Here is a 22,314-nt window from a genome sequence, read left to right as displayed (position 1 = left end):
GTTTTTACTCCCTAAAATTTCCTATAAAGGAAGAATCTTGATCATCAACAATCTGTGGTTGCCTCTGCACTTCTGCACCGCCTGGCCTGTATAGATCCCCCAGTGGTTGTGTTGTTGAAAATCCAGTCAATGTTAATAGATTGTTTCTGGGACCGAATGCACTGGGTACCAAAAAGTGTTCTGTATTTATCAAAAGATGAAGGAGGACTTGGTTTGATACACTTGCAGAGCCGAACGGCTGCATTTCGTCTGCAATATGTTCAGAGACTTTTACAGTGCTCTTCAGAGTCGAGTTGGATGGGAGCTGCTTGTGCAATCCTTCGGAATATTGAAGGGCTTGGACTGGACAAAACTTTGTTCTGGTTGGACTCTCAAAGATTAAAACTATCTAATTCTCCAGTTTTTTTATCGCAACTTATTTAAAGTCTGATCTCTATTCAAGAAAAATAGGGAAAGCAATGTTGCTTCTCTGTTTTGGTTACTTCAAGAACCATTGATCTGTGGCTCACGTTTGGACTTATGTGAGATTTCTTTCCTCATACCAGAAAGGACTTTGTGTAATGCCAAGTTGACAGTAGTTGATCATTTACATCAAATAGCGGGATCTGCTTTTAAGAATGTGACCTCGATTGCTGAGTATTTGGGACTCAAATCCTGCCGTATAGTAGCAAAAGCTCTTGAAAAATGGAGATTGGCTCTTACTGAGGAAGAGACAGAACTGTTGGATCAATACTCAAAGGGGTTAATAAATCCTGATTGTAAAGACCCTTTTCCGAAGTTGGGTATATCTCCCATTTTGGGAGAATACAACAGTATGTTTTTTGGATTGTAAAGAAGTAATGATTGTGGGTTCACATGTTGCACTTGGAAAAGAACTGTACAAGGTTTGTGTAAAAGCTTTTAATAAGAAATTTTTAGACAACAAGTGTGATACACCTTGGAGAAATAAACTCAATCTTGCTGTCAATGAAAAACCAGAATGGAGAGCCTTGTATAAGTCACCATTAGTCAAAAAAACTGGGGATTTACAGTGGAGAGTGTTACATGGTGCTATTGCAGTAAATGCTTTTGTCTCCTTGATAAATTCTGAAGTGACTGAAGGTTGCCCTTTTTGTTTGGAGAAAGAAACAATTTTCATGTGTTTATGCACTGTATGAGGTTGAAACCCTTGTTTGATATCTTGAGAAATATTTTTGCTTCTTTTGATGTGGTTTTCTCAATTAAAGTGTTTATTTGTGGGTTTAAATATGTGAAGAAAAATCGTCATCTGTGTCAATTGTTAAATTTCTTGTTGGGTCAGGCAAAAATGGCGATTTATGCCACAAGAAAAGAAAAAATTGAGCAAAATGTTTGTAACAGTTTGGCAGCAGTTTTTGTAAAATTAGTCAAATCTAGGATTTTGATTGATTATCATTATTATAGATTAATGCATGATCTTTTATCTTTTGAGGTAATATGGTGTTTAAATAAGATCCTTTGTGAAATTGTTGAAGAAGAGTTGTTGTTTTCTTTCTTTTAGTTTTTTTGTTTTTTGTTTGGCAGTTTGTAATAGTGGTTTTTGTGATGTAAATTGTAATAAAGGGTTTTGAAAATCAAAAAATCTCTCTCTCTCTCTTTCTCTCTTTCTCTCTCTCTCTCTCTCTCTCTCTCTCTCTCTCTCTCTCTCTCTCTCTCTCTCTCTCTCTCTCTCCCCCCTGCAATTGCCACTCTACGTCCCCTGGTGTTCATCTGTGAGCTTGCCTATCTCATTGTCCTTGCACTGTACTGTACTCATCTCTCCAATGTTGTTTTTTGTATCTGCTTTGCTTTTCCTTTCTCTGATGCCTCTTGTTGGGCTGAAGTGTCACACCCTGCACGTACCTGAAATTCTTCTTGATTCTTCTCTGGATTGTGGCCTCACTATTTCTCCCTCTGTTTCCATTTTTGTGTGAATTCATCAATTCAATAAATCAATGTTATTCCCGCAATGGACTCCTTTTTTTTTTTTTTTTACCACCCTGGCACAATGGCATTTTTTATCCATTGATTTTTACTGCCATTTGGTATAACTATAAGACCTCTTATTGACAAGACAGAAAACATGCATAAAATATAAGCCAGTTCTCCATTGGACAATGATGTTTCCTGTTGAGTGTTTCCACGTGCCGATGCTGTTTTTAACTGCTGTTTCTAAAAAAAAAACAAGAGATGGCGCCATTGATCACTTAAAATCAAATTAATATCACAAAAGTGATGACCAAAGTATTGTCTGTCTTTATCCCTACAGATTGAGGAGAGTATTCCAGAGAGCAGGTTATCTGAGATACTTTGATTATGTAACACTGATCACCATAATGGTGAAGCTAAAGCTAACTATTATTCCAATAAAACACCAAGATCTAAACCTCTGATCATTCTCAATAAGACCTTCTGTAGATGTCTGACAGAAGTAATAAGGTTAGTAATAAGCAAAGTTTGTGTCTGGTAATGCTGTTTGTGGAGTTGTTTAATCCTCCTCTACTGATATATTGAGAGATCTGTTAGTGTTTAATGTTCTGTTGGGATTTAAAGAGTTTCTGTTGTCTTGAGTTTTGTCAGATTGCCATTGTGCTGAAGAGCAGAGCCTGTGTTTCAGTCCAGGATGAGCCAGAAAACATTGATGTTATGCTGCATGTTGCTTTATTTAAAGGCAGTAACTGTTTAGTCACAATCATATGGATTTTTTGGATTTTCACACAAATCCTTATAATACCTTAATGGTGCTTTTCTGTCATTTTGGAACCTGGACAGCACCTGTGTTTATTTTATTTTTGTTTTGATATGGAAAAGAATATTTCATTATTTTACTTACTTAAATTAGTAATACAATAGTAGTGATGCTTGACAAAGCAAATACCACATTTATTCTGTGGGAATATGACTCATCTCTCTAGTGGTCAAATGCTGTAATAGGCCCTATTCAGACGGGACTAGATTTCCAGGGGGGCATTAGAGAAATTCATGTTTCACAGACATACTGTCATGATTCTGCCTTCTTGTCTCTGATTTTCCCTGGTCTTGAGGCAGGATCATGACAGGCCCATGTTTTGTGTGTAAGCACATGGCCATTTGTTTGGCTGTGTGCTTGCGTTGTCTCGTCATGTAACCCCGCCCCCTTGTTATCTCATCTTGTTATCATTATTGTATCATCGCCGTCACCTGTTTCCCTCATTAGTTTCTCCCTATTTAATCCCCTTGTGTTTGCTGTCCTGTGCCGGTTCATTGCCAATCTTTATGTGAAGATTCATTTGTGAGTAACCTGTTGAGAAGTCTTGTGAAGTGTTTTGATCCTGTCTTAGCTGTTAGTTTATTGTTCAGTTTTCTGTCAGTCTCAGGGCGCTTTCACACTGGCAGTTTAGTGCGGACCGGGGCACGGTTCGCATGAAAAATCGCTAATGTGAACGCTGTCATCAGACCCGGGTGCGCACTAGAGTACCGAACCCGAGACTACCTGGAGGAGGTGGTCTGAGCTCGGTTGCTCCCGAACCGTGGCGCGGTTCGCGTTAATGTGCAAGCAACACGGACCCAGCTAACACAGTACGTTGTGACGACGTCGTCAGTCAGTCGTCATTTGGTCAGCGTGACATTACTTTATGACAACGTTGTGAGGACGTCGTGGTAAAGTTCCATTTTTTAGAATCTTGGCTAACGTTCCAGAAACGTTGTGGGCACGTCCTCAAAAGACGTCGCTAGTTTATCCCATGGAGAACGTTGTGAGGACGTCGTGGTAAAGTTCCATTTTTTTTTTATCTTGGCTAACGTTCCAGAAACGTTGTGGGCACGTCCTCAAAAGACGTCGCTAGTTTATCCCATCGAGAACGTTGTAGAGACGTGGTCCACTGGTCACCAGATAACTTAATAAAATCTTTGATGAATTAAGTAAATGTTCCATATAATATCCAAATGGCATATTATCACTAGGATAATATTTGTAATGCATTTATTTATGTAATTGAAATTATCTGGAAAGTTATCTGGTGACCAGTGGACCACGTCTTTACAACGTTCTCCGTGGGATAAACTAGCGACGTCTTTTGAGGACGTGCCCACAACGTTTCTGGAACGTTAGCCAAGATTCTAAAAAAATGGAACTTTACCACGACGTCCTCACAACCTTGTCATAAATATAAACGTTTGTATATAATTATTATTATTATCATTTGTATTATTATTAAGGAGGTTGGGTGTTCGTAAAAACAACAATTAAAAAAATCTTCAAACTGAACTTCAAACTTGAAGAACTTAAAAATGAGTTTTAAATTCATGAGATTTGTATTTAAGTAATGTGTTAATTCTACATGTTTATTTATGTAAATGCTGCGTGACTGACGTGTTTTATGAGCGTGCGGGCTGAACATTTGAGTAGCTTTCAAACCCTGGAGCGGCGCAGAGTTGCCATGGAAACGGCGCCGCAACAAAACGGATATCAGCAAAGCTCCCTCTCTTGCTGTTGTTTTCACTGCTTTCAGGTGAGTTTAGTCTCTAAAATCACACACATAATATACACAACTGTTCCTGACACTTTTCTTACGTGTTATTACATCTGTTGAATATTTAGGCTACTTTGTAGAAATGGTTTAGTGTCTTCGAAAAAGTCCGTTAGCATCTCAACCGTTTTCAGAAGAGAGGCTAACCTAAGCTCTTATTTACAAAAGTTTGGGCTTATAATCACATCTTTGTGTAGATAAGAGGTTATGATGTGCAGTTGAATGTGTGATTGGAAGTTGACTACTTTATTTAACAAACTGATATAACAAATGTAGCAGCTGTGTGCTGTTAATCGATGACGTCACTTACACTGAGCTAAAATTGTCTGAAACTAGTTTAGATGCGTTTTGATCTTTCACGGTAAAGAAATATTGATACATGTTATGTTATTTTAGCAGCGACAAAATAACCCCTCTACAACAGAGGGGAAGCTCTACGATTTCAACATTTCTTAAGGAAGTTGCTGACAAGAGAAGTGGGAAACACAGGGTGAACTGAGGAAGCTTAAGTTATTAAATAACTTCATATCCATTTTCCCCCACCATATTTTTACCTATATTACTGACTCATTTATTTGATTGAAAATACAGTAAAACAATAATATTGTGAAATAATATTAACATTTAAAATAACATATGTGAATATATTGTAAAATGCAATTTATTCCTGTGATCAAAGCTGAATTTTCAGCATCATTACTCCAGTCTTCAGTGTCACATGATCCTTCACAAATCATTCTAATATGATGATTTGATGATCAATGAATTTTTCTGATTATTATCTAATATGTTGAAAACAGTTATGCTGCTTCTTGTTTTTGTGTACACAATTCAAATGTTAGGGGTCAGTAAGATTTTGGAAAACAATAATAGCAAGAATGGATGAAATTGATAAAAAGTGACAGTAAAGACTTTTATAATGTTATAAGATTTAACTTTAAAACTTTTCTTTGAACTTTATATTGATCAAAGAATCCTGAAAAGGGCATCATGGTTTACACAAAAATCTTAAGCAGCTCAACTGTTTTCAACACTGATAATAATCATAAATGTTTCTTGAGCATCAAATCATCATATTAGAATGATTTCTGAAGGATCATGTGACACTGAAGACTGGAGTAATGATGCTGAAAATTCAGCTTTGATCACAGGAATAAATTATATTTTAAAATACATTAAAATAGAAAACAGCTATTTTACATTTTAATGATAGTCACAATATTACTGTTTTTACTGTATTTTCGAAAAACTGCATTATATTAGCAACATTAATAAAGTACTCCTCTGTTTTAGCTGCCTAAGAAGGACGATGAGGTGACAGTGCAGCTCGGGATAAGGAAGAGGAGGAATACGTAAGTTAGACAATTTTCTTATTCCTTTCTAACAAAAAACTATAAACCTGACTACAATAGTATGGTACATTTTATTTTTATTTTCCAGCAATATATAGAGAGAGACCATCCTCCTCTCCTTGCCTCAGAAGACCCTTCCCTCCACTGGTGGGGTAAGAAAGAGACTCTTCCTCTTCTCCCACAGCTCTCCATCATCTCCTTCTGCCTCCTCAACTCTGTCTGAAAGAGCGGTTTCCACAGCTGGGACACAGTCATCATGCTCATTTTCTTGAACAAAAAACTCTTTATGTATATTTTGGTGGGCGAAATAATACAGGAGAAATGCTAGAAATCTATATTGTTCCTTTTACATATCTTTACTCTTTATGAGCAATATTTGTATTTTATTTGTTAGCTTCAGAGAAGCTCAAGGACTATAGATCTTTGGTAATTGTCGCATTGTTCAGGTTTAGCTACTGGTAGTGAAGCAATGAAGCACATCACCACCAGACATTTGTAGCAGGAGCCTCATAGGACACTACAGGAAACAACTGAACCTATTTCTGCAAATAAAATTAATAATAAAGAAAATGCTGAATCTTTTCATTTCTTTTTTTTAAGGTCTTTATTGTTTATCCGCCAAATTATAGAGAGTAGTATCAATAAGAATATCAAACACTTTTTTTTATTTTTTTCAGTAAAAAGAATAAAACATTTTAATAGTTGGTTACATTATTCATTGATTATGTTTTTTGATTAATTAATTGATGTTACATTTCTGTACTCATTACTTGTTAACATGGTTAAAAAATCGTTAATGTTCAAAATGTATTGGCTTAGTTTGTACAAAGAAACACTGAATAAATGCTGATTAATAAATTAATGCAGTGTGGTTTTGGGCCATTTTCTATTTAGAATTTAATACAAGTTTGTATTGGTTTCCATTACATATCTGTATTGATCCCTAAACGTATTAACAGAAAACAATACACAATTCCCTATTAGAATGTATAAGGTTTTACAGCAGAGAATGAAATGTTTGAGTTTATCAGTTCTATGTGGATTTCAATGTTATGGATCAAGCACATCTTAATTCCCAGGACTAAAGGTGAGAAGTATATTAAAAATAAATGCGGACGTGGTATTTTGGTCGTTAGGAAGTACCTGCCACGTTCCAGCGACGTACCACTATAACGTCGCCACGACGAATACAGGAATCACAAAGTTACGTTGCTGGAACGTTATGTGGCACGTCGCAACGACTAATATGGTCCTTTGGTGTAACGTCCTCGCAACGTGCCAGTTTGGTCATAAAGACGTACTCATCACGTTCTTGCGACGTACCACTATAACGTCGCCACGACGATTATGGGAATCACAAAGTTACGTCACTGGAACGTTATGTGGCACGTCGCTACGACGAATATGGTCCGGTCCGGGTACGTCTTCACAACGTAACTGTGTTAGCTGGGGACTCGGGTGCGCGCTTGTTCAGGAAGTATAGTATCCCGCGCATGCGTATCACTGTCGATATCATTGTTTCCTCACACACGACAACCATGAGTGGCAGGGGAACGTTGTGGGACACTGAAGAGGTGATGTCTCTCACTATGTTGTGCATAATAGCACCAAAAAAACAGACAAATTACAGCTATGCTCAGTCGAGTTGTATTATCCATGCATTTTCCGTGTGCGTTTGCGATGACGTAAGATCACTGCAAACGCACCTGGGTTCGATACAACTAATTGAGTGTGAAACCAGACCAACGCTGCGGGGGGCGCCGGGAACGAGCGCACTCGGGTTCGGACCGCAGCAAACGAACCCAGTGGAAAAACGCCCTTAGTCTAGTCTTGTTTGTCAATCCTGTCTTGTTTTGCCCCCTCGTGGGTTTTGTTTTCCCTGTTTTTTCTGTAATAAACCCTAGAGATGTCTGCAAATGGTCTGCGATTGGGTTCTCTCCTTCTAAACCATAACACATACTTTGCGATTCCCGTCCGAATCTGCCAAGTCATGTTTTTCTCACACAACATAAATAAAAAACCCAAGTAGAAATGTACGTATTGAGATCCCAAAGAAGGCAAAGTTGGGATCTCAATACGTCGGTGACGTTCCAACGTGAGGTCGAATGTGACTGTCTATCTGAATTCACTAGTACTTATAAAACATTAGGCAAAAAGTACCCGATTGACCTACTACTTCCAGTGAGATTCAGAAGTGAGCACGATGGACACTACTATCCCATGAGGCCATGGGGGAGAATTTATGAATGGCATAACTGACACTGGTAGATCACATGATAATGACAACATAACAAATGTATGCGTCCAGATTCATACTATAGGCCTACACATTTACACTATAGTGAATGTACTTTTTTAGCATTCAAAATTAGTACCTACTCAAGAGAGTGTGTGATTTCGGATGCAGCTTCTGATTGCCAATATTGTATTATCTTAACGCTTCTCATGTGTTTTTTTTTTACCTATACCTGACCTACCGTTTGCACACCAAATTTTGACATTCTTTAATTTAGTTTCAATACGGATGGTAGTCGACGAAAAATATACATTATAAAATTAATAAATAGAGACAAATCGTGGAAACTGCCAAAATTGCCCATTTTAATATCAGTGTTCTGAGTAAGATACTTGTTTATAGACTTCTTTGTTCACTTATGCAAGTTACTAGCCTGACTACGGCAGACTTCGTACTTCCGCTCAATTTCAGTTCGCTTCTGTACTCAGTCTGAGATAGCGACCTATCTTTCCGTTTTCCTCCGGCCTGAAAACAGCCGGCCAATCAACGAACAGAGGGCGGGCTGAGAGCCGTGACGTAGACGCTGATTGTACCGTGGATGCGTATATTTACTTCACATAATCTGCAAAAGTCGTTCACAGCCATGTTCACTCCGGTATTTCGCTTGATGGTTTTGTTTTCGCATCATACATGTGTTTACAGTGGAAGTTAGATGCGGCCGAGCATGCGCATAACACACGCCATAACCAAATGTTATGTGATTGGCTTACGAGTAACCAATGATTATAAACTTCAGACAAGCACCCCCCCCCCCCACGAGAAAGAAAACGCTTTTCAATTATGCCCTTCCAGACTCTGTGTACGAAGCAAAGCGAAGTAGCAGAGTTTGGTATTACCAGGCTAGCAAGTTACAGCCACTTCGATAAACTCATGAAGTTTACCTAAATAGAGTTTTTTTTATTATAAATTAAAATATCACCAAATAATACAATTAAACGACATACATTATCCATGATGCACGCTAACATAGCACATGACCTTCTGTAGCACCAACTTCTAGAAAAAACACACTCGCTCTTCTGTAATAAACATGAAGATGTTAATCCTGTCCAAATCGGTGTATGGAATCACAGACATTAAGAATTGTAACTCAAATGTTGTTTAGAAAACTAGCCCCGTTGGAAAAGGCTAACAGGATATGACCTATCAAGGTATCAGTGGGTTTATCACGAATAGTTTTTTCTTAAAAGGAAGTGTTGCTAGAGCTGGAAATGACTACTGAAGCCAGCACTGCTTAACTGCACAATCACGGCATGAGTATAAAAGATCATAATGCATATGCACACAAAGAATATGAAATGTTCACATTCCACAGTTATTTCTTTGTTTTATTTGAGACTTTTTTGTCAAATACCAGCATTGATAAGTTCAGTATTTTGTAAAGCAGGTTTTAAAATAGTCATGGTTTCATGTTAGCTGGAATGGAAAAAACCCTTCAACCACACGCTATTAACACCGCAGACACACTCTCTGACATCAAACACACACACAGCTCCGGCACAACAGATCAAGCAACATTTGTGTACAGAGGAAATAAACTAGACCACAGCAGAGTCTCCACTTCTATTGATGAGTGTTTTGAATCTACATTTTACTTTTTTTTCCATGAGATTTACACACATATACTTTAAGACTTCCTTAATAAAATTCCTCAAAGTGCCATACGGTTTAGATAGTTTGTAAAAAAAAGTCTTGCAAATTTGTTTGAAGTTTTTAGGAGGCAATTTAATGAATTCATCTTAAATTATTATAGTTTAAATCCATCCCAGGTCACACAGTTGGGTCTTGTACTAAAGACTGAAGTTTGTTCATCATCTCGATGTGAGAGGTGCATACACCACATGATCCTCCTCTTCAACTTTCTGTAAAAAACACAACACAAGATATAATAATAATAATAATAATAATAATAAATGTTAGGTTTCTTCTGATTAAGCAGTTGCGATATATAGTTTTTTCTGAATACAAATTTAATAGTAAAGGCATTATAAAAGTAATCCATGTGACGCCAGTTGTTTAACCTCAATTGTATGAACAAAGCAAGTGCTTGATTTACAAAATATTAATCTCCAACGCACATACATGCAACGTCCGCTCTCGCATCAACACAACACACATGTGTCCTGATCTTTTATATATGTCTAATATTGTGCTGGTGTGTGATTGATCAGACAAAAACAATCTCACACTGATCTACATCTGACTCACTGCTGAAATGATAGAGACACACGACAGGAATAAACGATATTATTACCTTTTTCTGTGCGTTTCTTTTGTAGAACGCTGGTTCAGCGTAAGTGATCTCTTCTGCACGAGTCTCGACTGTTTCAATGATAATAGATGCATTAAAACAACACAACTCAATACTAACTAGATCTGTTTGTGTGTGTGTGTGTGTGTGTGTGTGTGTGTGTGTGTGTGTGTGTGTGTGTGTGTGTGTGTGTGTGTGTGTGTGTGTGTATGGCAAGCCGTTTTAACATTTAATCATTTAAACCGACTAGTCTCTATTTTCATTCTACTAGTACTTATTCATTAGCTACTAGTGCTTATTATTTAGGTACTAGTGCCTATTCTTTAGATACTAGTGCTTATTCTTTAGGTACTAGTACTTATTCAATAGATACTAGTACTTATTCATTAGATACTAGTACTTATTCATTAGATACTAGTACTAAGTCATTAGATACTAGTACCTCTTAAATAGATACTAGTACCTATTAAATAGATACTAGTACTTATTCATTAGATACTAGTACTTATTCAATAGATACTAGTACTTATTCATTAGATACTAGTACTTATTCATTAGATACTAGTACCTATTAATTAGATACTAGTACTTATAAATTAGCTACTAGTACTTATTCAATAGATACTAGTCCCTATTTATTAGATACTAGTATTTATTCCGAATGTTACTAGTAAGATTTTTTATTTTACTAGTCACAACTGCTTTTTTACTTGTCTTATGTTATGACTAGTCAGAACGGCCACTGGATAGTTCAATTAAAAATCTTACTAGTAAAATAAAAAATCTTACTAGTAACATTTGGAATAAATATCTAATAAATAGTTACTAGTATCTATTGAATAAGTACTAGTAGCTAATTTATAAGTACTAGTATCTAATTAATAAGTACTAGTATCTAATGAATAAGTACTAGTATCTATTTAATAGGTACTAGTATCTATTTAATAGGTACTAGTATCTAATGACTTAGTACTAGTGTTTATTGAATACATACTAGTATCTAGTAATAGTTACTTGTATCTAAAAAATAAGTACTAGTACCTAATAAATAACTACTAGTATCTAATATATATGTACTAGTCACAATTGGAATACATACTAGTCAGAACTGAATAGTTGATATCTGAATGACAGATCCCCATAGAAGTCAATGGCAAAATTTTTTATTTGTTACTAGTAACAAAAGAATAGTTACTAGTCACTATTGGAATAAGTACTAGTATCTAATGAATAAGTACTAGTATCTATTTAATAGGTACTAGTATCTAATGAATAAGTACTAGTATCTAATAATAAGTACTAGTAACTAATGAATAAGTACTAGTATCTAATAAATAAAAACTAGTATCTAATGAATAAGTACTAGTATCTAATTAATAAGTACTAGTATCTATTGAATAAGCACTAGTACATAAAGAATAAACACTAGTAATGAATAAGTACTAGTACTTAATGAAATAGATACTAGTATCTAAAAAATAAGTACTAGTAGCATGAAAATAGAGACTAGTCGGTTAAAATGATTAAATGTTAAAACGGCTTGCCATAGGGATTGTTATTTATTTTAATACTTGTATGTAACACTTGCCTTCTTTGTCAATTTTTCTACATTTCCTGCAGATCCAGAAGATCCAAAATCCAGCAACAATCATCAGAGATCCAGCAGAGATCAACACTATCAGAGACACTGAGACTGGAGGAACTGAAGGAGAGGAAAAGAGAGACAGTCATTAGTGTAAGTGAACGCATCAGTCTGATCTACAACAGAAGACAGAGATCAGGTCAGTAAATACACACATATATCATCAGTGCTGTGGTACCTGCACATGTGTGACAGAGTGTGTTGATGTCCAGATGTGTGGTCTGGTTGCTGATGGGATTGTTCAGCACACAGCTGTAGGTGTTTTTATCCTGATATTCCACCTCCAGAGGTAGAGAGAGACTGATGCTGAGATCACACACACTGATGCTGGACAATACACTGATTCCTTTGTACCAGGAGAGAGTCGCATCACTCACATTCAACACTGATGAACACACCAGTGAACAATTAGATGACGATGATGAAGAACAGTTACTGCTGATGACAGGAACAGGCAGACGAGCTGAGAAAGATGAGATAAATAAGCAGAAATATAGATAAATCTACAGTGTTATTTTTGGTTCATTGTGTTGATGAGCAGTGATTGTGTCTGTCATCTCAAACTATAACATAATTAAACATTTAAATATGTAAATATCTAATAAAACAAGAAGCACAGGAGGAATTACATCTCGACTCACCATAGACAGAAACACTGAATGATTTTGATGTCAGTGTCGCTCCAATTATCTCTAGTTGATAAACTCCAGTATGTTCAGTTGTGGTGTTTGTGATGGTCAGAGATCCAGTTTGATCGTCCAGCTTCAGTCTGTCTCTGAATCTTCCATCAGTGCCGTTATATGTTAAGATCCCATATTTTCTACTGATTTCAGCAACAAAATACTTTTCAGCTCCATATTTCCATGCTATGTTGTTGTATTTTTCATGTATTTTAGTAACATTAGTGTTTAGCGTGACAGAATCTCCCTCCATCACTGACACTGACTGTATTTCATTTGTTTCGGCAGCAAACACTCCTGATGAACATGAACAGGTTTTCAGATTAATGCTCATGTTGGTTTAGAAAGTCTGACATCAGTTTTTAACCTTTAACATCAGCAGAGATTACAAACTAAATGAAAAGTCACACTATGAACAGACAGGCGTGAGAGAATCAATAATTTGATCTTTAATGTGTTTTTAAATGATCTGCTGTAGAACAAAAAATACATAATGAAAAAAATATATTATATGATAAATGAATTACAGCTTGAAAGTACAAATTTAAATATTCTGTATTCAACACGTTTTAATATTTGACTTTTGTAGTTGTTTACAATTACTGCAGAAGTATAAAATGATTTAAGTGATTATTTATTTATTTATTTATAAATATTTTTTTATATTTTTCTGAGGATCATGGGATGATTTGCATTTGTAATCATTGAAATTATAATACCTAAAACAACAACAGAGATTTGATCACAGCAGATGAACATAATCTAATTTGAACCGCCGCAGGAGTTTATTACTCTGAGATGTGACTAAATAACAGAAATGATAACTTACCGATCAGACGGCAGAAACACAAACAGAACAAAACAAACATGTGAAACATTTTCTGATGTAATAACACTAGCAGAACTGATCTCAACAAACACAACAGAAGTAATGTGAGCAAGACCTCCCTCGACAGAGTCTGACCCTCCTAATGCACACACACACACACACACACACACACACACACACACACACACACACACACACACACACACACACACACACACACACACACACACACACACACACACACACACACACAGTAAAGCTGCTTTGAAACAATCTATATTGTTAAAAGCGCTATATAAATGAAGATGACTTGACTTGACAAAGACACACACGCACACACATATACACACACACGCATACACAAACAAACACATGCACACGCACAAATGATGAACATTATTTTAAAAAAATCCTTGCTGCTAGTCGAGTTCCCAGCATGCACTGCTGCAGGAATTAATGATGTAGTTACTGTGAGTGAATCTCATTGTTGTTATTTACTCATTATGAGCAGCTCCTCGTCGAGTTATTCCAACTTTAGTTTAATAATTGTTTTAATAGATTTAAAATGTTGCATTCAAATTGCACACAATTACTTGCCTGACTGTGTTAAATATGTAAAAATAGAAGAATATTGTCTGAATATTGGATGAATTACTTTTCATGGTAAAATAAAGACTAACTTCTAGTGATTTTAAAATTGTTGTTTATTTATTCAGTTTTAATATATATATATATATATATATATAGGGAAAAGGTGGAGAGTTAAAAGCGTGTCTGATCTCACAGTTTTAGTGAGGTTTGGAGTCAAACTGAAACTGCTGCGGTCGGTTTTTCTTCAGAAATGTGGTTTGATCTGTTGGTGGACAAACATCTTGTAGGTGAGAACAACTCTTTTTTTTTTTTTTGAAGAGCTTCTTCCTGTCAGGCTTTTAATCACACAAACATGTTGAGCATGTTGAGAAACCGAGGGAGAAAAGCAATACATACACAATGATCATATAAAACTGGCATTCAATAGTTTAGCTTGTTAAAGTTATTATTTTTTTATTTTTTTTTAAATTGATACTTTTATATTACGCAAGTAGAAAAACACACATTTTTACATTCTTGTACTCCACTAAGGTGTTTTATTACAGGTGAAAATATGTCAACAGCTCCACTTACACACCTATTTTACACTTTTTTGTGATCCAACTAAAGACATTTTCTAGAGGTTTATTTAGTAGAATCTCACGTTGGTGAATGACTTAACACATGTTTGATTTATCCTGCATGCAAAACCAAAGATGTTGATATTATTATAATAATCCCAGGATAGTCAAACTTTAAATATTGTATGTAAATCAATGCAATGTTTTTAATTAAAGAAATGGAATTAATTTCCCGGTGGTGATCTTCATCAGGGGTTTAAGGTTTTGTAAAATGTGCAATGGTCTCTTGGTTGTATGAATGCAGTGTATGAATCAGGATGTGGTTTAGAAAGTTTTTGAAGATCGTCCATGAGACTCGTGTGTGTTTGTCTGAGAGTAGAAGTGTGAATCAATGATGTTCTTCTGCTGTTTGTTTGTGTGTTACATTTACCCAGCAATACAAACCCAGCGAGTAATCAACTGTAATTTTAAAAGCATTTATTTAATAGGCCTATAGTATACTTATATAGGAAGATGATACTAGACGATGCTAGTATGCACACGGCTAGTAGGCTTACTATATTATCATCCATTGTGTATATCTCACCATTTTCACTTTCACACGATAAACAGGTGAAAAAGATCCCACAGACTTGCATTAAAGGAGGGACCTGAGCTATATAGAGACAGAAGATCACAGAGACTCGAGGTCGGCTCGTTTGACCGATAAACAAACACAGAAAGAACCCTAGTATTATTGTTCCAGATGTGAAGTCTTATTTTGAACACTAGATGGTGCTCTATACAGCGGGGAGCACACACAACCCCTGCTATTAGATTTAAAGGAGCCATATGTAAGATTGTGGCCAAAACTGGTACTGCAATCACTTTCAAATTACTGTAGAGCGGTGTATCCCCTCCCCCTCCCCCCTGACTCGAGGTTGCCAGATAGGCTGCAGGATCCAGCAGGAACGTTTGTAGCTGCAGCTGTGGTAACTAGAGCTGAGCTGGCAACCCGGATGCCGAAACACTACTGACTTCGTGATTGGTAGATAGGTCGAGGGTGGAGCATCAGGCCAAAACACAACATGACAACATCAACATCAGTTGAGAGCTGCAACTTCACTTTTTAAATGACAATATCCTGGCCGGACTACTGTTGTCAGTGATATAAGTTTTTGAAATGAACATGATTTCTTAATGTCTAGTGACATATCAGGGCCATTTTATGATTAATTGAAATACATTTCTTACATACAGCTCCTTTAAGTGCACCATTATGTGGAGAAAATGCCTACTTCTAAATTCATTACTATATAATATTATAGCAGTGTCATTTTGGAGGCTCTTAAATTGACTTTTATTTTTTATTTTATTTTTTGGCTGGAAGGTTTGAAATATTGTGATCAGTCACGTGACATTTGCATGATACCATTACAACAGTGAATCGTACATTAAATTTGTTTCCTAAAATGACTGAATTTATTCATTGGTTCCATTCTAGAATTGACAAAAACAGGATATGATCTTTATATAGGCTATATATGAGATCATGAATATATATATGCTTATTCCCTTGAATATCAATCTTAATATTAATACAATAGACTCGTTTAATGACTTTCCTTTAGTGAAATGATCCCACAGCTGGATCTGGTACTTTATATTGAAATATTAAATTATCTTCTCACGCTGACAGACACATACTCCACGTGACTCTCCTCTTCAGCGTTCTGTAAAACACACATCACACCAAATATAATAAGATATTTTAATAAAAACAAAAAAACAAATATTAGCATGAACTGCAAAGGCCTAACTATGTTAAATCATAACAACACAAGCTGAATGGGAAAACTGACAATTTTGTAATAATAATAGATTAATATTGTATTAATATTAGCCTGAACTGAAGAGTTTCATGCATGAATTTGTGTCTGAATACAGTTTGAGTTTTTTCTCCCTTTAAAATTTAATGAGTTTATGTTTTGTCCTTTCTTTTGCACAATTATACGGTTAGTTGTATTTTATAAAAAAAATTATATTAAAATATCTTGCAATCATTCTGTCTTAATTAATTGCTTTAAAATGTATTACTTGCTAAGTGATGTGATCAATCATAATATGAAAGTAACATAATCTATTGAAACAGGAGCTACAATAAACTCCTTTAATTTAACTCTGTGTTTCATCAAAGTCACAAGACAATAAATCAACTATAGATGACTTTTACTCAAATATTTTATATAATAGTGTTAACAGTAAAATAGCTTCTTTTGGAAATACATTAAAGAAAGAAAATATCTGATGGGTGATGATGATTATAGAAACACAATCACACACTGATCTCCATCTGACTCACTGCTGAAATGATACAAACACACACAACAGAAACTAATGATAAATGATCTTACCGATGTTTGTGTGTTTCTTTCATAGAACGATGGATGAAGTAACATAACAACAGAAGTTTTCTCATCTTCACAAATCTGAACTGTTTGAACAACAGGAAGAGATTAAAAGTTTTTTTTTTTTTGATTGATTAAAAAAAAATATATATATTTACAGATTTTTTTTTTAACAACATATGTGTGATTATTAGGCAGTCATAGTTATTGCACATAATTAATAAAATATATTTAATACTGAAATTTAAAAAAATGGCAATATGGAATTTGACATTATTACTTTTCACACACACAAAACATCACTATTACCAGAGAAAAAGTAAATACAGAATCAGTGTTTGTGTGTGAGACGAGTAAAGAGCTGCTCAGATCAATGCAACAACCAATAACCAACATTATTTAAGAGCTAAATTACATTACCTACATAAATACATATTTAAATATTAAACTATTAAATGGATTATCAATTGAAAAAAATGCATTTGGAGTAGATTCTATTATTTATTATTATTTATTATTATTTGTTAACACTTGTTAAAAGCAGTTATTCTTGCCTTCTCTATCAGTTTTTCTGTGTTTCCAGCAGATCCAGAAGATCCAAAATCCAGCAACAATCATCAGAGATCCAGCAGAGATCAACACTATCAGAGACACTGAGACTGGAGGAACTGAAGGAGAGAGTGTGACTGGCTCTGTAATGATAAAGAAAGAAGTGAACGCATCAGTCTGATCTCCAACAGAAGACAGAGATCAGGTCAGTAAATACACACATATATCATCAGTGCTGTGGTACCTGCACATGTGTGACAGAGTGTGTTGATGTCCAGATGTGTGGTCTGGTTGCTGATGGGATTGTTCAGCACACAGCTGTAGGTGTTTTTATCCTGATATTCCACCTCCAGAGGTAGAGAGAGACTGATGCTGAGATCACACACACTGATGCTGGACAATACACTGATTCCTTTGTACCAGGAGAGAGTCGCATCACACACATTCAACACTGATGAACACACCAATGAACAATTTGATGATGATGATGATGAATAACATTGTGAAGAGTTACTGCTGATGACAGGAACAGGCAGACGAGCTGGAAAACATGAGAGAATAAAATGGAATATTATAATATTATAATATGGATGAACTTGAAAAAAAAAACATGGTTTAATGTGCTGAGTGAATGTTTAGTATAATAACACTTAGTGAGTGTGTTTGTCATCTCACACACTGAAAACTTATGTAATTAAAAAAATTAAATAGATCCAGTAAATTAAAACAAGAATATATGAATGTTTGGACAAATGATCTCGACTCACCATAGACAGAAACACTGAATGATTTTGATGATCGTTTCGCTCCCCTTATCTCTAGTTGATAATCTCCAGCATGTTCAGTTGTGGTGTTTGTGATGGTCAGAGATCCAGTTTGATCGTCCAGCTTCAGTCTGTCTCTGAATCTCCCATCAGGACCATCATCATATATGGAGAAGACTCGGGTCTCAATGCTGATTTTAGCTATCATAGAGTTTTCAGCTCCATATTTCCACAGTATATCATCATCTTCATGTATTTCAGTAAGATCAGTGTTTAGAGTAACAGAATCTCCCTCCATCACTGACACTGAATCACCAAACACACCTGGAGAACAAACAGATTTACACAGATTAGGTTTTCTGATGGTTTACAAAGCCTGAAATCAGATTTTCAGCAGCAGAAACACAAAACTAAATGAAAGGTGAGATTTACAGTCTGTTGTATTACATCATGTTTAACACATATTAACAAATCAGGGATAGTAATTCATTATAATTCAAAAAGGGAAATAAAACATTCATCTACGGTTCATTTTGTCCACCTTGATGGATTCACCATTAGTAAACATCAGCAATGTTAATATTCAATTTCCTTTTTACCAGAAACTTTCTCTCTGGCATCAGTAGCTCTTGATAAAGGAAATAAATGTGTAAAATATCTTTATAAACTGCTAACGTTACTGAGAGACTGTCAGAAAACATTACGGCAGCGCTTATGAATTACCTGGAAATATATGTACAGTATGTATTAATGGACTGATATGGCAGCATAATTTATGAAAAAAGGAAAGAAAACCACCTTCAGTAGCTTAATGTCAGTGTCTTCTACCACAATAATTATTATTTTTGTTATAATTTTACAAATGCCCGTTTTAAACAAGCAAATACAATGCATTACATTTCACACTAAATATTCCAGGATATTTAATGCTGTACATTAAAAACAATTGCATTTGCTGATATGAAAAACAGCAACAAAGTTTGAGTCATGTGACTTCATTAAGGAGTTTACATTAATATAGCAATCATAAATGTATAGTAAAACCCGGAGAATGATGGTTTAAATGTAAGTCTGCATATTTTTAAACAAAGTTTAAAGTTTGGTGCAAACTGAATTATTAGATAAACCTTGATTTAATCTAGATTGAAGCTTAATCCATTTTTTCGGATGTCGAGAAAAATCAGTGTTTAAAGTTACATCATTTGTCGAAAATCAATACATGATAATTATTGCAAATTGAAAGTACAAATTTTACAGTGCTGGATATATGAGACCTGCGCATTTTGACTAATGGATTTCCATGACTTTTGTAGATGTTTATAACCACTTTTATTATTATTATTATTATTATTATTAAGAATTGGAGACCTGAATTCAAAGTTAGTAGATTTCACAATATTCATGATTCATTTTAACAGCAGATAAACGTCTAATTCAAACAGTATCAGCCACTTTATTGCTCTGAAATAGAAAAAAAGCCATGAAAATGTTTTTTTATAACTCACCGATCAGACTCCAGCAGCTCAAACAGAATAAAACACACGTGTGAAACATTTTCTTCAGTAGTTCAGTGTGTGATGAAACTATCCACTGGAAACACTCAGTCTATATGTGAATCCTCCCACGACACAGTTTGACCCTCCTAGTTTCTCTCGCTGTATTTGCACATGATATAATGTTATAGTTCATCTGGCCTTATTAAGACTTTAACTGTTCTTAATGTGTGAAACATTATTTTTATATTTTAACATACTTCTGAAATAAATAGTTACAATCATGTATGATCAAACATTATAATTTTTGTAAAGCTCTGGCTCTGAGTCAAACTGAGATCTGCTGTGGTTGGTTTTCTTCAGAAATGTGGTTTGATTTGGACAAACATCTTGTGTGTGTGAGAACGGGTATTTAGAGCAGGTGTGTGTAAGGGCCTCTTCAAAGGGTTAGAATTATTTTTTTTATTTTTTTTCCCCCCTGTCTGTCAGGGCTTGGTTGGAGGAGACAGTTGAAGGACTTATTTTGCAAAGCGGTATTTATTAAATACAGATCAAGAAAACCACTGGAGGACAGCAAACCAAACCAAACCAAACCATACATTTATTAAAAAGCAAAACACACCTGATTTTTTTGTTCTTCATTTTCCAGAAGTAGTTTAAAATCTTGCTGTATTTTCCTGTATATTAATCATGATGTGGGTTGTATGATGTTCATTAAGATTCAGATCATCCACGAGACTTGTGCATAGCCCCTTTCACACAGCGCTTTGAACCCGGCAAATTGCCGGCAAATTGCCAGAGCGCCTTCTGTGTGAACGCAAACTCGACCCGGGATTTATGCCGGGATCAATGCCGGGTCGGGACCTAGTAACATTGCCGTGTTCAGTCCCGGAACGCGCGCTGTGTGAACAAAAGCCGTAATAATTCCGTGTCGTAGTGATGACGCTGAAGCGCGGGATCGTTCGCCAGCTGTGAAACGGTAGGCTACGTAAAGCGCAATTTTATGATCGAATCAGAGAAAAAAATGCACCAGCGTGGTTTCTCGAGAGAGAGAGATCGCAGCTCATAAGCAAACTTAAGACGCTGCTGAGATTACAAGTCACATCGATGTCACGTGTCTTTACGGCATTTTTACGGGTTGTGTGTGAATGCACTCTCTGATTCCGGAAAATCACTGGCAGTGTGAATGAACCAAAATCAAACGAACCCGGGTCACTTTATCCGTGTATGTTCCGGAATCTCTGTGTGAAAGGGGCTCATGTTTGTCTGATGAGTGAAAGTGTGAATCAATGATGTTCTTCTGCTGTTTGTTTGCATTATGAGTCCAGACATATTTCTCTTCCGACAATCTTTATGATCTGTACAAAACATTTAACGCAGTAGGCCAACTGTCCTGTTCTGTATATATTTGTTCACTAAAAAGGGTTATACACATTCTGTGCCACTTTAGCTGCTGTTATTCAAAACCACCAGATGGCGCCACTCAATATCGAGAATAAAAGTGATGACAGTAGAAATGTGTAAATATGAGTCAAAGATATTGCTAAAATCGATTATCAGTCAATCTCTAATAATAATTATATCTATTTATCATTACAGCTTCAGGTCTGTCTTCTGGTCATATAGCAGGATTATGTGTTGTTGTTCTGCTGGTGTGATTTACTATCACTGCACTCTCTGTGGAAATATGTAACAGTTTTATAGAGATTGTTACTACAGTACAACTGTGGTAATGTGATATCAGACACCACTGTCTTTAAAAAAAAATAAATAAAAAAAAAAACACAAAAATGATCTTCTTACAAATTGATCTCACATTATGATTTTGTGGGAACAATAAGAGTTCGATAATAATGTGGGAAATATGATTATCATGGTTGAGTGCTTTATGGTTTAGTAATGCATCTGTTTATTATTATTATTATTATTGTTATTATTTATTAATACCCTAATCAAAGGAATAATATAAGAAATAGTAGATGCTTGGCAAAGCAAAACCCCTCTTTATCCTGTGGGATTGTCTCATCCCTCTAATGGTCACATGATGTATTAGTTTCATTTTCAGTTAAAGCAAGGACAACTTTCTAATATGAACAGGATTACCCAATGATGGAGGGGAGGTTATAGGTTTACAATACAGAAACATTAGGTGGAAGCACACATAAGTTTTGTTGCGGGATAGGCTAATTTACGTATAAGGAAATACATTTAATATAGTTCAGATGCAAAAGCCTCTAAGTGCCATCTGAAATTTTATTCTAAAATTTGCATTTTTATCAAGCTCGTATATTTAGGTTCAGTAATTTCACTTTAATGACAAATAATAGGTAATTTTCATTGCCATTAAAGTGAAATAACTGAACATAAACATTTAAAGGACAAGTTCGGTATTTTACACTTAAAGCCCTGTTTACA

General features: G+C 35.4%; 1 protein-coding gene and 1 long non-coding RNA gene across 2 annotated transcripts in view; one reads left to right on the top strand and one right to left on the bottom strand.

Annotated features, from left to right (window-relative positions):
- LOC309476243 (SLAM family member 5-like) overlaps nucleotides 1–20,357 on the bottom strand; it is a gene marked incomplete at its 3' end in the record, with an annotated part of 70,953 nt that extends 50,596 nt beyond the window's left edge. Inside the window, exons 1-2 of the mRNA XM_082139512.1 lie at nucleotides 19,912–20,357; nucleotides 18,410–18,730 (exon numbers count right to left, since the gene is read on the bottom strand). Of these exons, the coding sequence (XP_081995638.1) occupies nucleotides 18,410–18,730; nucleotides 19,912–19,960 (370 nt within the window). The 5' untranslated portion in view covers nucleotides 19,961–20,357. The remainder of the gene's footprint in view (nucleotides 1–18,409; nucleotides 18,731–19,911) is intronic.
- On the top strand, nucleotides 4,347–6,955 carry LOC309476373. The gene is made up of 3 exons (XR_014198074.1): nucleotides 4,347–4,487; nucleotides 5,799–5,857; nucleotides 5,946–6,955. It is a non-coding gene; the product is annotated as an uncharacterized lncRNA (long non-coding RNA).
- Nucleotides 20,358–22,314: the final 1,957 nt, after the last annotated feature.

Source organism: Leuciscus leuciscus, assembly GCF_965113295.1.
Source record: "Leuciscus leuciscus genome assembly, chromosome: 15".
NCBI lineage: Eukaryota > Metazoa > Chordata > Actinopteri > Cypriniformes > Leuciscidae > Leuciscus > Leuciscus leuciscus.
The sequence above is the reverse complement of the archived record's forward strand: the minus strand, read 5'-3'. Positions and strand labels throughout refer to the sequence as shown.